This window comes from Rhipicephalus microplus, chromosome 8 (genome assembly GCF_043290135.1).
Source record: "Rhipicephalus microplus isolate Deutch F79 chromosome 8, USDA_Rmic, whole genome shotgun sequence".
Lineage (NCBI taxonomy): Eukaryota > Metazoa > Arthropoda > Arachnida > Ixodida > Ixodidae > Rhipicephalus > Rhipicephalus microplus.
Window position 1 is genome coordinate 28,727,985 of NC_134707.1, and position 15,053 is coordinate 28,743,037.

Sequence of the window (15,053 nt, forward strand, 5' to 3'; positions counted from 1 at the left end):
CTGCAGACGTCCACAATATTTTATAATTCTGTTCGACTAAAAAGAGCATTTGTTACACGAACAGTAAGGTACCTATAAATTAGCGTATTCGAAAGACTGCATCGCAAGTATTGCTCGCTTGCTTTTTTTATTTTTTGCGTTACGTGGTGTACTTTCCCTGTTTTTTTTTTTTCTCGACGGAAGCATCTAGTAATTTTTTATCTTGAGGTTGGTCCGTTTTCAGACGCTGCTCACGTTCCTGTACAGGTTTTTAGTCTGCAGTAGTGAAATAGGCATAATTAAACCGGGGAATATGTTCTGCAGACATTGTACCAGCAGTAAAAAATATAACAGCAGACAAATGACATTCGCCTGCGATTACTATTTAATTACTGTTATTTATCCAGCAAACGTCAACACTATATCATGTTTGCCAATATTGCGACCACACCTGACATTAGCAATAATTTGACCGGGTTGACCATTGTGTAGTCGGCATTACCATCCTTAAGAATCGTTCGCTGTTGGACCAGTTGCTTCCTGTCTCTCTTGGCTAAAACGTTTCCTCCTTTATTGAGGTTTGTTTCGCTCGAAGATTTCGCAGGGACACCATGTTTCAGCCAACGGTATAACCATAATTAGCCAGTGCTTTCCCTTGCCGGTAGCAAACGAGTAAATACAATGGCTCAGGACAGGGCTATTCACGAAATGTGGTAGCGAACGCGGAGATGCGCACACACATTAAGGATAACAGGGACTGAAAGGTACTTTTCATGATTCTTGGAAGGTGGATGGTGTCACGGTATTGTCACGATCCTCCATTGCTGCTGGTAGTTCAACGTCATTCTTCAAAAATGAATGGCTCGATGAATGTACGCATGCATGGATGGTAAAGCCCCGTGATACAAAGTGCCGTTAATTAAAATTTGTTGGACAAAAAATGTAGCACGGGCCACCCTGCTAAGTGGGCTTGCATTCGTCAGATAGTAGTGTTCGGCTAGTGAACGTGTTTTCGGGATGGCAGTTGAAGCAGGCAAGTCTACTTCCCGAAACGCTTGCTCCGCGATAATCCGTTTTCTCCAATGAGCTTTCATCACTTCAAGCCTGCACTGCTTCCTGAATATTTTTCTTCTTTATGGTGCCGCTAAGCCATTCCTGTAGGTCATGTTCCATTTTGCACACGCGTCGCCATCTTCTTTCCTCTTCCCTTGTTTCCACTGAGGAATATTATTTACAAACACGTGCATCGTGCATCTAGACTAGCCGAAGGTCCTAACTGCTCTCTGAGTTTCGTTTGTATCCATTGACGAGGTTTGGTATTTGTAAACGCGAAAGTCATCATCAAAAGCGAAAATTGACTCTCTGCGTCCTGCGTCGGCGTCGTCAGTTGGGATGCAAAAAGTCATCACCACGTGATGACGTAACTGTGACTTTACAAATAGCCAAAGTTTGTCGCTGTCATAGCATCTCTATGACGTCACATCACGTGAAGCTATCTGATGACGTCATCACATGATATTGTCGCCTGGTAAAAGGTGCGCCGATCACGGAGGCCATGCAAAAGGGAGCAAGATGCAGTAAGCTATGTGCCACCGGTCCCAGAAGCAGTGCTAAACCTTGTTAAGTGCAGAAGGGCGTCGGAGGGGTTGGGGTAGTATGAATACATCGACTGGGAAGAAAAGACTGCGTTTGCCTTCCCGGTGGTCTAGTGGCTTAGGTACTCGGCTGCTGACCCGCAGGTCACGGGATCGAATCCCGGCTGCATTTCCGATGCAGGCGGAAATGTTGTAGGCCCGTGTGCTCAGATTTGGGCGCACGTTAAAGAACCCCAGGTGGTCGAAATTTCCAGAGCACTCCTCTACGGCGTCTCTCATAATCATACGGTGGTTTTGTGACGTTAAACCCCACATACCAACCATACCAATCTACCAGCGTTTGCCTTCCAGCCACCTTAGGCAAACGCATAAGGAAACTTGCGAGTTCTTTTTAAATCTCTAACGATGCAGCATCCCTTGCTAAAACTTCTATCGTTCCTCCATTATACAATGTGGTGAAGTAGCGAACTTTTGACGGGGACGAAATGGAGAAGACCCTCGCTACTAACACTCCATGATAATGCATCAGAAGGTTCTATAGTTCGTCGTACCATTCGTGGCTATCTCAAAGCTCTCAACTCCAAACATATTTGTGAGAAGCAAACACACGCCCATTATCTATCTGCGTTGGATTCACGTCTACGCAAGCTCGTTGTAGCTTTGAGATATGCTACCTATCTGCGTGTACCAAATGTACGCGTGCATTGGCACATGGCCAGGGAATTCAGAGCAGGTTGCTCAACTCACACCGCAGTTAGGGGATCGTGTTTACCTCTCCGATAGGTAATGAGTGGTTGTGATACGTAGCCCAAATTGCAGCCGTATGTGTCCGCCTAGTTGTGTCCATTCTGTTGTCGCCTTCTGATTGCGAGCGGAAATCGGTGACGAAATAGAAACGTGCGTGCTCTTTGTCACGTGCGGATATGTATTTGTCCAGCGGTCATCTGGAAGGTAAACGAAGTCTCGCGTTGCTCTAATTCAAACATCAACAGGAACTAAATCTATATTACCCATCCACAGTTTCATATAGAACTAACAGTTCTTAATCATTAGGCAGCGCATAAATTGATAAAACACAAAAGATGGCAACACTACGACTATTAAGATCCAACTCGCCCGCCTTTCAGTCCTTCTAAAAGTTGATCGTCCGCCGTGGTAGTGGTTTAGCGCTCGAGTGCTGATCCGAAGGTCACGGGATCGAATCCCTGTCTCGGCGGTAGCATTTCGGTTGAGACTAAATGCTTGAGGCTCGTGTGCTTTGATTTAAGTGCACACTAAACAACTGACGGTCAAAATTTCCGGAGCCTTTCACTATATATACGGCGTCTCTCGTAATCGCATGGTGATTTTGGGGCATTTAACCTCAACTTTTATTAGTGGGTGAGCAACATAAATGTGACTGGTTTCAAGCAGTTTTTTTCCATAACATTTTCTTGAAAAAAAATACTGAATTTGCCTGTGGGAGGCAATGACTAAAGGCTAAACGCTGGACGAGGTCTCACCTCCCGAAGGCACCTCATGCCGTCACCACCAAAGTCCAGCCTGGGTGCACGTTAAAGAACCCCAGGTGGTCAAAATTTCCGGAGCCCTCCCCTACGGCGTCTCTCATAATCAAATGGTGGCTTTGGGACGTTAAACCCCACAAATCAAATCAACCAAAGTCCAGCCACCGTGAACAGCAAACTAATAATCAAAGTCGACGTCCATATTTTAGTCATTGCTGAAACCAGTATTCCTATTTTTTTTAACCAGATGCCACATCTCCTTCAGAAATGACCCGTATATCACATGTGAAAAAGGTGTCTTTCAAATGGCAACTGTAAGTGACTCTTTGCTGAAACTCCCCCGCTCCCACAATCTTCACTATCCTGGCCTTTGTGGAACTAAACTTAATGACGGTGGTTCACTAGCCGAGGTAAAACTGAGCTCAGATGAGGTGAGCATCGACGTTCTCGCGTAAAAGGGTGCCAAGAGCAAATTTTCCACTTGATACGTGTGACGTTCGCCTTGCTTAAGTGAGTAATTACAAACTCCACGGAATGGTGTGTGTAAGTGGGTGGACGAGGTGCCAACGTGTAAAAACAAACGAGACAGAAAGAAATGGTGAAAGCAGCGCCGACTCGGCGCCGGTCAGTCTCGTATCTTCATGAAGTGCGCATCTATGGACAGCTCAACAGAAAAAAAAGAAAATAAACACTCAGAAAAAAAGCACACGGTCATTCGTCGACCTCGGATGCCACCGAGGCTGCTGAAAATATATATTTTTCCTCCTACCCGGGCTTTCCTTCCTTCTTTCGCAACACCTGCGTATAACAATCGCTTGTCCGCAGTCCAACGTGAAGGTATTGTGAAACCCGCGTACTTTTTCTGAACTGAAGGGCTGTTGTTGACAGTGCCATAGAAGGCACCGTTTCAATCGTGCCCTGTGATATTTATTGACAAGTTTCGTTGCTATTCCGTTCATGTCGACGAGTTTCGAGTGTACCGAAGAACGTGACATAATTAATATTCCGAAGTGATCCGTGCGAGTGTCGTGATTTTCTTGGTGTGCGTGCGTCAAAAGCTTTCGCATGGTACTCAAGGCCACCGAATCGAACCTGCATCACATGACGATGCAGGAGAGTATTGGCCCGAGGACATACCCATGTGATGACGTCACTCATAGGATGCCGCTGGTTGTGTTGTCTGTTAGAACACCGCATTTCCAGCGCTTTTGCTGTGGACACTGTGCGTTCTTTCCTTTGTTTCGAAGCTGAGTGCTTAAAGAAGCGGTAAGACCTGACAATACGGGCACGCAAACTATGTATCGGGGCCCCCGGTAGAACTCTCGTGTCTAATTTGCATCGTAAAATCGCGACTAAGAACTGGTGCAGCTATGGAGGACAATGCAAGCAAGGCGAGCGCAGCGCTGGCCTCTCTATAGTGGAGGCCCTCGCGGCCAGCATAAGACTTCGAGTTTCGCCAAGGCATTTTTAGCAAAGTTAAGGAAACAAGACGCTGCATATAAGATATAATATTGCAGCGTCGCTGTGCCGCAACCTTCACAGATTCCTTTCACTGAAATATTTTTTCCGAAGCCATGAACTTCTTTTTTCTCTCTCTTTTGATGGATGTAGAAAGATAGCGCGCAAATAGGACACCGGATACTCCTTATTTATTTAGGTGTCTGACGTACATCATGTAGGGTCTAAATCTCTAAGCGTAACACTTAGTACATACAATATACAACTTTTGTACCTGCATTTAACCTAACACTTATCCGATTCACTGGTCCGCGATAGGCAGTGCTCTTTAAAAGTGCTCTCATACCGACTTACTCGAATGGACGTCATCGTTTTCGGGCTTAACGGTTGATGTATACAGGAGCGCACACATTATGTATACCTCCATTTTGGATACCGCTCCTTCGTGGCTAGCTGGTAGACAAATAGTGGCGACGCAGGCTCTGTTGTTGTTGCTGCGTATTTCAGGTCGTTTTCAAAGACGATACAATCTTTCTTGGGCACCTTCAACGCAAAAGTTTTGGTCTGTCTGTCTGTACGTTTGTGTTTGTCCGTCCTTAACGATACACTAAAAGGCACCATACAATACCAGAAACGGCCGACTCCACCCGCAGTGCCCACCAATATTGCTCAAGGTTCAGTGTTCATACTTGTGCGATTGTCAATTAAAAAAAAGGCAATTATTGCGCATATCTGAGGTACCATAACAACACGTCAATATTCTGTATGTGCGTCGTTCGCTAGGAAATGCATACATAAGTAATTCTAAGGACCGTAGCGTTTATCACACTGCGCTGACCATGCAACGCTTGCACGAAAAGGCAAGTGTTTCCAACGCTTTGCTAAGACGACACGGTGGTGGCACCTACCCGTCGCCTTGCTTTCGACACTTTATCACCTCCGAGACGGGCGCGCACGCCGCGCGCTTCGTTTTCCAAGATAACTGTCAGATAGCGCTCATGTCTCACGTGTGACGTGACTTGACACGCTCGTTCGTCTCCGCTGCATGCTCGAGGCACCCTAACGCAGCGCCTCCAGAATACCAGTCACCAATTTTCTTGCGCACAACATTAAATAAACGTTTTGTTTACTCTCTCCAGACGCAGGACTATCGTCTTTCGGTGACATTTGCAGTGTAACATGCAGATACGGGGCCACTTGTTTTTTTTTTTTTTGAGTCTTAAGGACGTAATCACAGATTTGTCTGTTTCATTCGCACAGACAGAACGCATCTATAAACGCGCTGTCCTTATTCAGGAACAATAAATCGCATCTACAAGGCAACTGGAGGCAGCAGAATGTGAAAAGGTGGCACAGTTTGTCAACTTGGTACTGCTGATATTTTTTTTTGATTGCTTGCGTTTCTTCACATCATGAGCTGCACTGAACAAGAACGACAACAAAGCCCCATTAGTGCTCATCAAAGATAGTCCCTTTTCGATGTCAGCGCTGGACTGGCATATCACCTATATTGGCGATAAAAAAATGACAGGCGTTAAAAAAAACTGACATCGAAAATTTCCATCAAGATAGATGTTGCAAAGTGAATGGTATAGACAAGAAAAATTATTGGTAGGCGATATTTGGGATTCTTGGTGCACGTCATTTTCGCGATAACTTTTACGAAGCGTGTGCATACTTTTTTTGCACTCATAAACTAAATTTCTAGGATTGATTGATTGATATGTGGGGTTTAATGTCCCAAAACCACTATATGATTATGAGAGACGCCGTAGTGGAGGGCTCCGGAAATTTCGACCACCTGGGGTTCTTTAACGTGCTCCCAAATCTGAGCACACGGGCCTACAACATTTCCGCCTCCATCGGAAATGCAGCCGCCGCAGCCGGTATTTGAACCCGCGACCTGCGGGTCAGCAGCCGAGTACCTTAGCCACTAGACCACCACGGCGGGGCCTAAATTTGTAGGAGGCCAGATTTGTTTGCATAGTGTGAAGTGGATTGGGACAAGCGAAAGTATACAACACAGTAAGGAAGTACTCATAGCAGATAGGATGATGGGTTACATTGGTTCGTACTTTTGGTGGATGGTATTGGCAGGTACATGTGGCGGGTGGTATTGGCAAGTACAGCCGCGACCACGTTTGTGCAGAGCACGCGAACAGCCTGTTTTTGCTCCGCGCGGCGAAACCTTGAGACATTACCGTGCCCTGACGTGGTCAGCCTGACAATTAGGCCGCATGCTCCCGATACACCGTTTCAGACCCCGAAACTGCCTCGAGGTTTAGGCCCGCAGAGCCAAAACCAGCTGCTCGCGCGTTCCACACACACGTGGCCACGGTTGCACACGTCGAGTCTGATACAGGCAGGTACATGTGGTGGGTCACATTGGCAGTTGCTTTCGGTGGGTGATCTTGGCACGTATGTACGTTGAAATCACAGCTATCCTACCGTGTGGTGCGAAGTTTCGCATTTCTTTATCACGCCAGTCGAACCTCATTCTTCCGTGATCATGCAGTATGTTCTCTGTAGCAACAGCCATTCCGGTGCATTCAGACATTCTGAAGACTCGCCATCACCGCTATCGGGCCTCCCCCGGGGGCTTTGCCACGAGGGCCGTGTGAAGACCCTCCATCTCCTTCCAGGTGCCCGGCTACTTCACGTTGCCGCTTGCAAAGCGCGCTTGCGCGCCGCTTCCAAATTGGCCCCGGTCAGTTTAGCCGATCCGGCTTGGCTGGTTTTCGGGCATGCCCCCCGCGGCCTGCACTGGGGCCCTCCCTTCCCCGGCGGAGATTCGGTCGCTGCCACCGGCGCGTCTCGTTGGTGCACGGTTGGCTTCCCGTCTGGCATGCACGCGGATCTCTGCTTCGTCTGTAACGAAGCCAGTCTCAAGGTGGCGCTCGCGTTCGCGGTCACTTAGTGCACATTTCTCGAGTGGAACGGTACTAATTGTACGAGGAAAAGGAGATATAATATTCTTCTCTGTAGTTAAAGCAAGACGAGCGCTTGGGTGTTCACGCTTCGTTCGCGATTAATCGTTCTGCGCGCCGCAAGCGCCCGATTCGACTGGATTCAGATAATATACTAGCACCGCACGCTTTTGTGAAAGTGTTTGTAATAGATGGTTGCAAGAGACGCGGGTAGCGTAGCTTGTGAATCCGCGTGCTTTAAGTGGCAGCGCCAGCGATGGAGGACCTGCGATCCCTGTAGATTCGTTTTTCTTATTTATGTTATCATACTAATATTGATACTGGGTGTTTTCTTTCTTTACTTTTCTAACTGCCATGACTTAAAAAAGAAAGTGTCTGAGGACAGCTAAACGCACGATTTCCGTTATTGCGCTGTCGGAATGAAATGAATTGCCACGCCACTAAGCTGTCATTATTTTCACTTTGGTAATTTTTTCTATCATGCTTTTATTTTTATGGCTCAAAACACGCAATATTCTTGCAGAATACATTTCCATTGTTCTTCAAGTTTTAGTTATTTCATTATCGTCGCAGCCATCCTTAGACACGCTCTCAAATAGGCGTACAGACGTCATTACGACACATTTTACTCTCTATTAATGAATGACAGCGTAAATTTAATGGTTTGTTTCCTTTGTTACATAATAAGGGAAACTAACAGTCAAGGATACCACGGAAAGTATAGGAGATGCTATTGGAAGTAAGTGCAAGGTAAATGTAAAAAAATAAAAGTGGACGAAACGAAAGGTACGTGACGCCAACCGAAACAAAACGTGCTCCACACTCGCCGCAGTGGATACTGGCAGCGCTCACACTGCCATGTTTAAAATAAGCATATTTGATCTACAAAACAGATGGAGGAATGAGTATACCGCCGTAGCTCAGCGGTAGAGAATCAGACGGGTCATTCGAAGGTCACAGGTTCGGGGTCTGCCGGTGGCAAGTTGTCTTTAGGCCCACTTTTCTTCGTTCACATTTAAAGCACAATTGCTTCTAATAACATAACCTGTACTTTCCTTGGCGTCATTGTCTGTAAGTACTCAATAATCTCACACTCTCGTTTTCTTTAATGCAAGAAGCACTAATTATACCCAGTGGAAGCATAGGAAAACTATGTTTTTTCGGTCCCATGTATTCAGACGTATAAACGCGCTTCTGGCATAAAGCCTTTTCTTAGCCAGGCTGGGAGTTTTGTAAATCCAGAAAAGATCCTGTATCAGCGGCCCGGCTTGCCTCAGCTCTAATGCAGTACACGTTCTGTGGAATTCGCTATCGTGACTTTTTTCCTCCTATGCGCCTACCGTGGCAGGTGTGTATTGCAACGCGTTCAAGGTACACTGCAAGCAATGTTGAGAGCTAGGCTGGCGCAGGTCTCTCCTGCACTGTGCACATGCAAAAACGCCGGTAAATGTGCTTGGCGTATAAGTGCCTGCTTTTCTAAACAGCGTACATGTGCGCTTTCAGCTGCGTACGCAGAATCCAGCGCGTTTTCTGTTTTTTTGTGCACATTAGCGACAACGGCATTCAGTCTGGCGCAGGCGCCTTTGCTCCGACCATATGCAGACTCTTACGTAAAATATTTTGCAGCTGGATTACAGTAAAACCCACACGCTTAACATTGCGTCGCTGCCATTTTGGTAAGTGATTACTCGTTTTTAGCAGGCATCCAGGGGTTAACTCCGTTTTGCTCCAGAACGTCAGCTGTAGGTGTCTGGTGTAGCAATAGGTTCGCGGATGTCGGTTTGGATGAAGTATAGTGGATTCGATTTCCGGAAACAGCATTTTGTCCGGAGCGGTATATGCAAGCACGCCCACAAAGACTTTAGCCGCAGCCTAAAATTTGTTAATATAATGACACGAAAGAAAAGATGCAAGCTTGCGATGAAAATATCTATACACAGTGGTTATGTGCTCGAACCGACCTTTGGGCAACTGGACCTGTCTTCTATAGTCTCGAGAAAGACAAGACCACTTGTCAAAATGCCGGCTTAAGCACACTATATACTGTTTGCTGTTTATTTTTCTTATCGTAAGTCGGGCCATGCTGTTTCTTATAACCCTCAGTGCGGCGTGCCTTATTATCATATCGTGGTTATGGGACGTAAAACTAGAAATCTTCGTTTTACTTGACGAGGCAGCAACAAATACGTTCTTGTTTGTCCCGAAGTACTGTAATCGTGTGTGCCTTGCAAAACCCACAATGAGTTTTTTTTTTTTACGCAAGCAGTACTTTCTACTTAGGTGGAATGTCGGCGCATTACTTGTCTTATGGTTGCTCACATGCGTCAGTCAATTACAATACTTGTAATTGTGACGTCACAGTGGGTGCATGTGCTATATTCGTCGGCCTTCTCAGGAGGAAACTATTCGCTTCGAAATGCGAAAGGAATATATGCAGTACGGTTCTGTGGTGTAGAATTCGTACTTTAGAGTATTCACTTGTCACTAAAATTCAAATATTCGTGCGCATGTTGGTGTACCGTTTTGCACGCGAAAAATATGCGTGGCGCCACCTGTTGTTGGGTCGCCCTGTCACCGTAAGTGGTCTAATCTGTTTCTTTTGTCGGTCGTTGAAATAAGCCTCCGTAGCCTGTAAGTGCTTCTACGTGTCGAATCATCGCTTGAGCGAGGCACTCCGCCCCGTTGCGACCTTGACTGCCCGCTTACGTGGCCCTGGAATATTTCCTTCTTTTTAACCACGCAGAAAAGCCTGCGGGCATTTCAATTACCCGGTGATGATAAGGCTCCTTTACACATCTAAGACTCGCCAAGCGTTTCTCCTCCGATCTGCCCAAGCCTAATTAATAACCAGGAGATCGACGATGCAATCTTGCTTCTTGCACCCTCGCGTGAACAAAAGTGAAACTGAGATTTAGCGAGTCTTTTTTCTTCACTTTGATTCCGTGAGCGATCGTTGGGTGGTACTTTGAGGAAAACTTAACAGGTTTAGAGACGTGTCGAAGAAAGAGAAGTTTAAACGTGTTCGCCTGCTTTATTTTTAGGCGCAAGACACAGAGATATTCGCCGAATGCATAAGGGGCTTTTCGAAAATTAGCACTTCAATTTGGATGCGCCTTGACTGTTATCGAGTTGATTCGGCTCGCATATGAAGTGGGTCTAAACGTTGACAGAATACACGACCGCCAACTTTACCAAGAGGTGTGGTCTTAGTACTTCTATGGTTTCTGCTCGATCGTCACAATAAGTGGAGCTCGCAGCACACACAAAACACGAATTTACGCGTGTTCGATCGTGAGTACGCTTGTAAAATGCACGAGTCTCTTTTTTATAAGTTTCTGCGCGATGTTTTACGGACTTGCATTTGCTGCGATTTTTTAGCGGCACGCAGTGCGTGCAGTGTACGAGAAATTCTTTCGAAAGGGGGGGGGGGCATTCTTTTAATTTGAAGTTGAAGCCGGGCATGATTTTGTGCTCTGTAAGAGTCCTTATCCCAAAAAATTCAGGCTACGCCACTCGCACGCGATTTTTGTGCGATGTGCAGCGCAAGATATATCTAGCGTGCGTTCCTTGGACGTATCTCGGATAAAGGATAAAGATAAAAAGTCACAGCTTTGCCCCAGAGGTGAAGCAATGATCGCGATAGCAACAAATCACGCAAAGAATGGCAATCAGATTGAAACGTGCCCCACGTTTCTCACGCACAAATGACGCACGAAACGTAATCACAGATAAACGCGAATAACTTATGACAAACGGTGCAGAACCTGCAAAACGTGCATAGTCGCTAGATTGTATAAGGGAGTTTTTTCGGGGGCTATGTATACTCTTGCGCATGTTGTCAAGTACAGTTCACGACTGTGGCACGGATGATCGCGCAAACGAATTTTCACGGAAAAGGTCAAGCAATGAATGTGATAGCGACAAATTGCAATGTTATACGAAGCGAGGCTGGCCGTCAATTCATTCATATCTCACGTAACTCTAAAAACGCTGGTATAAGAGAATACGGCTGCTCCAGGCACACTCTTGGCACCGTTTTTTTTCGTGTTGAGAGCGCAGCCTGTAGAAGCTCCCGCCCGCTGTGACAAGGCATGCGCTAATTGTTTCCGTGATAGCGCGGCAACCATAAGCGCCCCCCTCCCCCTTGTTCACTCATAAGACAAATGCGCGCGCAGACGACCATGGCTGGAAAGGCAATGTTCACTCCGCAGAAAGAGGAAACTTGCGCATCCTTCCCTGTATGTATATTTATTTATTTATTTATTTATTTTCAGATTTACTGCCAGCCTTTGAAAAAGGCCTTTGGCAGGAGCGGGCAGAACAAATAAAAGAATGCGAGAACATACGCAAATACGTCCACAAAACAACCGCAACAATGAGTGGGAACAAAATAAAAATATACAATTACGCAATCAACAAAGTGACAGCAGGCACTATACATACATACATATACGTGATTGACGGCGGCGACGACGACAAACCAGCCAAAACTCTCCGTATAATTGCAGCGCAATAGAAAAGTTGCAGCATCTCCTGCTCAAGGGGACCATGACGCGTTGCGAAGCTGCACAGGAGGTTCGTGCCGCGCACGCGAGAGGGGGCCAACTATGAACGGCCACCAACAACGCAAATGCGCTCTGTCTCAGGGAAACGTAAAACGCGTTTCCACAGGGAACGTGCGAGAGGAGAAAGAACGTCAGGGGGGTGCACATGCACAGTGGAGGCGTGGACGCGACACTGCTGAGGAGGCGTTGCATTGCCTTCGGGGGTGACTCGGAAAAGGCGCGGGAGCGTAGGAAAGGAGCGAGAGCGGGAGGGGCGCGCATGCGCTGTAAGAGTGGTCACGCCGCACGCCAGATTGGGCTCAACCCTAAGACGCTTCGCATCTAAAAAGATCTAGGGCGGTGTTCTATACCAAAGAATCCTTGCAACAGTAGCACTGCGTCGCAAGCTGCGTGGTTGTAAATTATTCGAACTTTTCAGAACCCATTCGCCACCTTGTGGTATTCTGTAGCAGTTATTTGCAATATACAGTTAGACACGATGGGAAAAACTGGTTTAGGACTGGCTTAGCAACATTAGATGCTAGTATATTTCTGATAAGAAAAAGAATATGGTTTTCACCGAAGAGTCGTTTTAGGTAAACTAGAACTCTCGTCAAAGTATGAAAGTACTCTTTTTAGTGGCCAAGTTAATTGACACTAATAATACTGGCAGTATCACTCTTCTAAAATGCTCAATTTCATTCTCTACACAGCCGGAGCCCCTGACCACTTCGTGGGGTGCCCCTGTCGGCGACAAGACCAATGTTCTCACCGCTGGACCACGAGGTCCTGTACTGCTTCAAGATGTCGTCTTCCTGGATGAAATGGCACACTTTGACAGGTACACCTTTTTTGTGTTATCAGTAATACGAAATCCTCATATGACTCGTCGAACAAGTAAGGTGACCGTCGGTATCAACACGACTGAGAACATCGCCCAATGACGTATACGTGACATAACATATCGTTACATCTTGAGACGGGATGACGTCACTGGGCCGTTACATAACGTCATGTCGCGTGATGACAAAAACAGATGATTTGAGGTCTCATTGCAGCTTCAGGGGAGGCTCGATTTGAATCCTCCTACCCATGGCCCTTTTGACATATATGCCTAAAATGCTAGGCAATGACCAAGTGAGTACCAGCAGTCCAAGTTCTTGCTGAATAGTTTGCAGGCTTTCCACACAGCTGTTGATGATAGTTTCACATTTTTGCTATGACAATTCGCAACTGACCCGTCTTGGTTTGCCTTTAAAAATATGCGAACATTTATTTGCGAAAAATGTGATGTGTTTATAAGGCACGGGTTGTAGCGGCAGGTTTTACAGAGTAATTAGGATCTTTGGGGGTTGTTTAAGTTGTTTTTTTGCATTCGCCTTCATCAAAATGAGGCGCTCAGGAATGGAGCACGCGTGCAGCTGCGCAACAGTTTGGTCGCTAAGCTACCGCGGTAGGTAATGTACCTTGCTTAATTTCACCGCTAATACAACCCGCTTGCAAGTGTTGACGATAAAGGAAAGTACAAATCAGATGGTAGCATCAAGCGCTTGTCAAAGTTAGCTTCCCTGTAGAAAGATGTTTGTTAGAAGAATCTTGCTTGGGCGGGGATCATTTTGTTGTACACACCATAACCCACGAAGAGAACACGTAGTGTCAATGTAACAACAAATGTTACCATAATATTATCAAGCATTGTGTCGAAACGAATGCACAGGTGTGAATCGAATCCAGTCCTTTCTTTTTTTGGAAAATGCCGTGCCACGGTGGTTTAGTGGCTAAGGTACTCGGCTGCTGACCCGCAGGTCGCCGGATCAAATCCTGGCTGTGGCGGCTGCATTTCCGATGGAGGCGGAAATGTTGTAGGCCCGTGTGCTTAGATTTGGGCGCTCGTTAAAGAACCCCAGGGGGTCGAAATTTCCGGAGCCCTCCACTACGGCGTCTCTCATAATCATATGGTGGTTTTGGGACGTTAAACCCCACAAATCAATCATTTTTGTTGGAAAACATCACTTACGTGACTTAATCATTAGAATATTGTAGCGGTTAATGGCCATGAAGAGGCACACATAACGTGCATGCCGAGTTGTACGCATTAACTTGCTTTATGGACAAATGAAGAATCGAGTGGTATTACTTCCTGTGCTGACGTGGCTAAGGTGTCTTACTGACACGAGCAATGAGTTTTAGTGACACGAACAATGAGTGACTCTTTTTTCTTTTCCAAACACTTTGGTCGAACACTTTTGGTTTTTGGAATATTCAGGAAGCTGCTTATCCAGTAAAGCTTGTTCAAAATTGATGGTTCTAGTTTAGGTTAGATATATTGGATGCATATCATATCATATTGTTTACTGAAGATAAGCATCTCTTAATTGTCAGAATGATTATTGAAAGCTAATCGAATGATTTGCTGCTCTGTCACGAGCAGCTACGATTGTTGCGTCACCAGGTCGATTAGATCTGTCAAGCACATTCTTTTATGAGGCCTTCAAGGTCTCCTTCGTCAATGCGACAAAACACAGTTAACCCAGGGAATACACCGGAGGACGTCAGTGCCAACATGCGAGTGTGAAGACTTTGCTGACCCCAAGGCCGAGAATTAGGGTCACCTTTACATAATGTTTACTTGAGTGCACAAATATTTGAAAATATATCTTGGCCAATCGAAGTCGTCGTAAAAGTTGGGGGTTCTTCGTTCGTGACAGTATTACTTAGAATTCTTGAGCGCAGTGCTGAATCTAAACAGTGACAGTTTTGCCCCAAGGGGAAGCAATGAATGCGATAGCGACAATTTGGAATGCAATGCTGAGAACGGCAAGCAGATCGAAACATGCAGCGCGCTGCTCACGCACAAATGAGGCACGAAAACATACACAAGATAAGAGCAAACTAACAGCGTTTACTGCTCAACACTTAACGCACTGTTTAAAAAATATGATCCACGAAAGGTAATCACAAGGATATATGAGTGCAAACTAATAAATGTTCCAGTTGTTATACTTCGCTGTGTATGAAAAGCGCACTTTATTCACAAACGAGGCC

At 46.0% G+C, this 15,053-nt stretch overlaps 1 protein-coding gene across 3 annotated transcripts in view; it reads left to right on the forward strand.

Annotated features, from left to right (window-relative positions):
• The window catches only part of Cat (Catalase), a 58,553-nt gene that overhangs the window by 20,558 nt on the left and 22,942 nt on the right, over positions 1-15,053 (forward strand). For all 3 annotated transcript variants that reach the window (XR_012885526.1, XM_037416497.2, XM_037416499.2), the window contains exon 2: positions 12,722-12,849. Coding sequence is in view for 2 of the 3 variants with exons in the window: in XM_037416497.2 (XP_037272394.2) it covers positions 12,722-12,849 (128 nt within the window). In the remaining variant the exon portion in view is untranslated. The remainder of the gene's footprint in view (positions 1-12,721; positions 12,850-15,053) is intronic.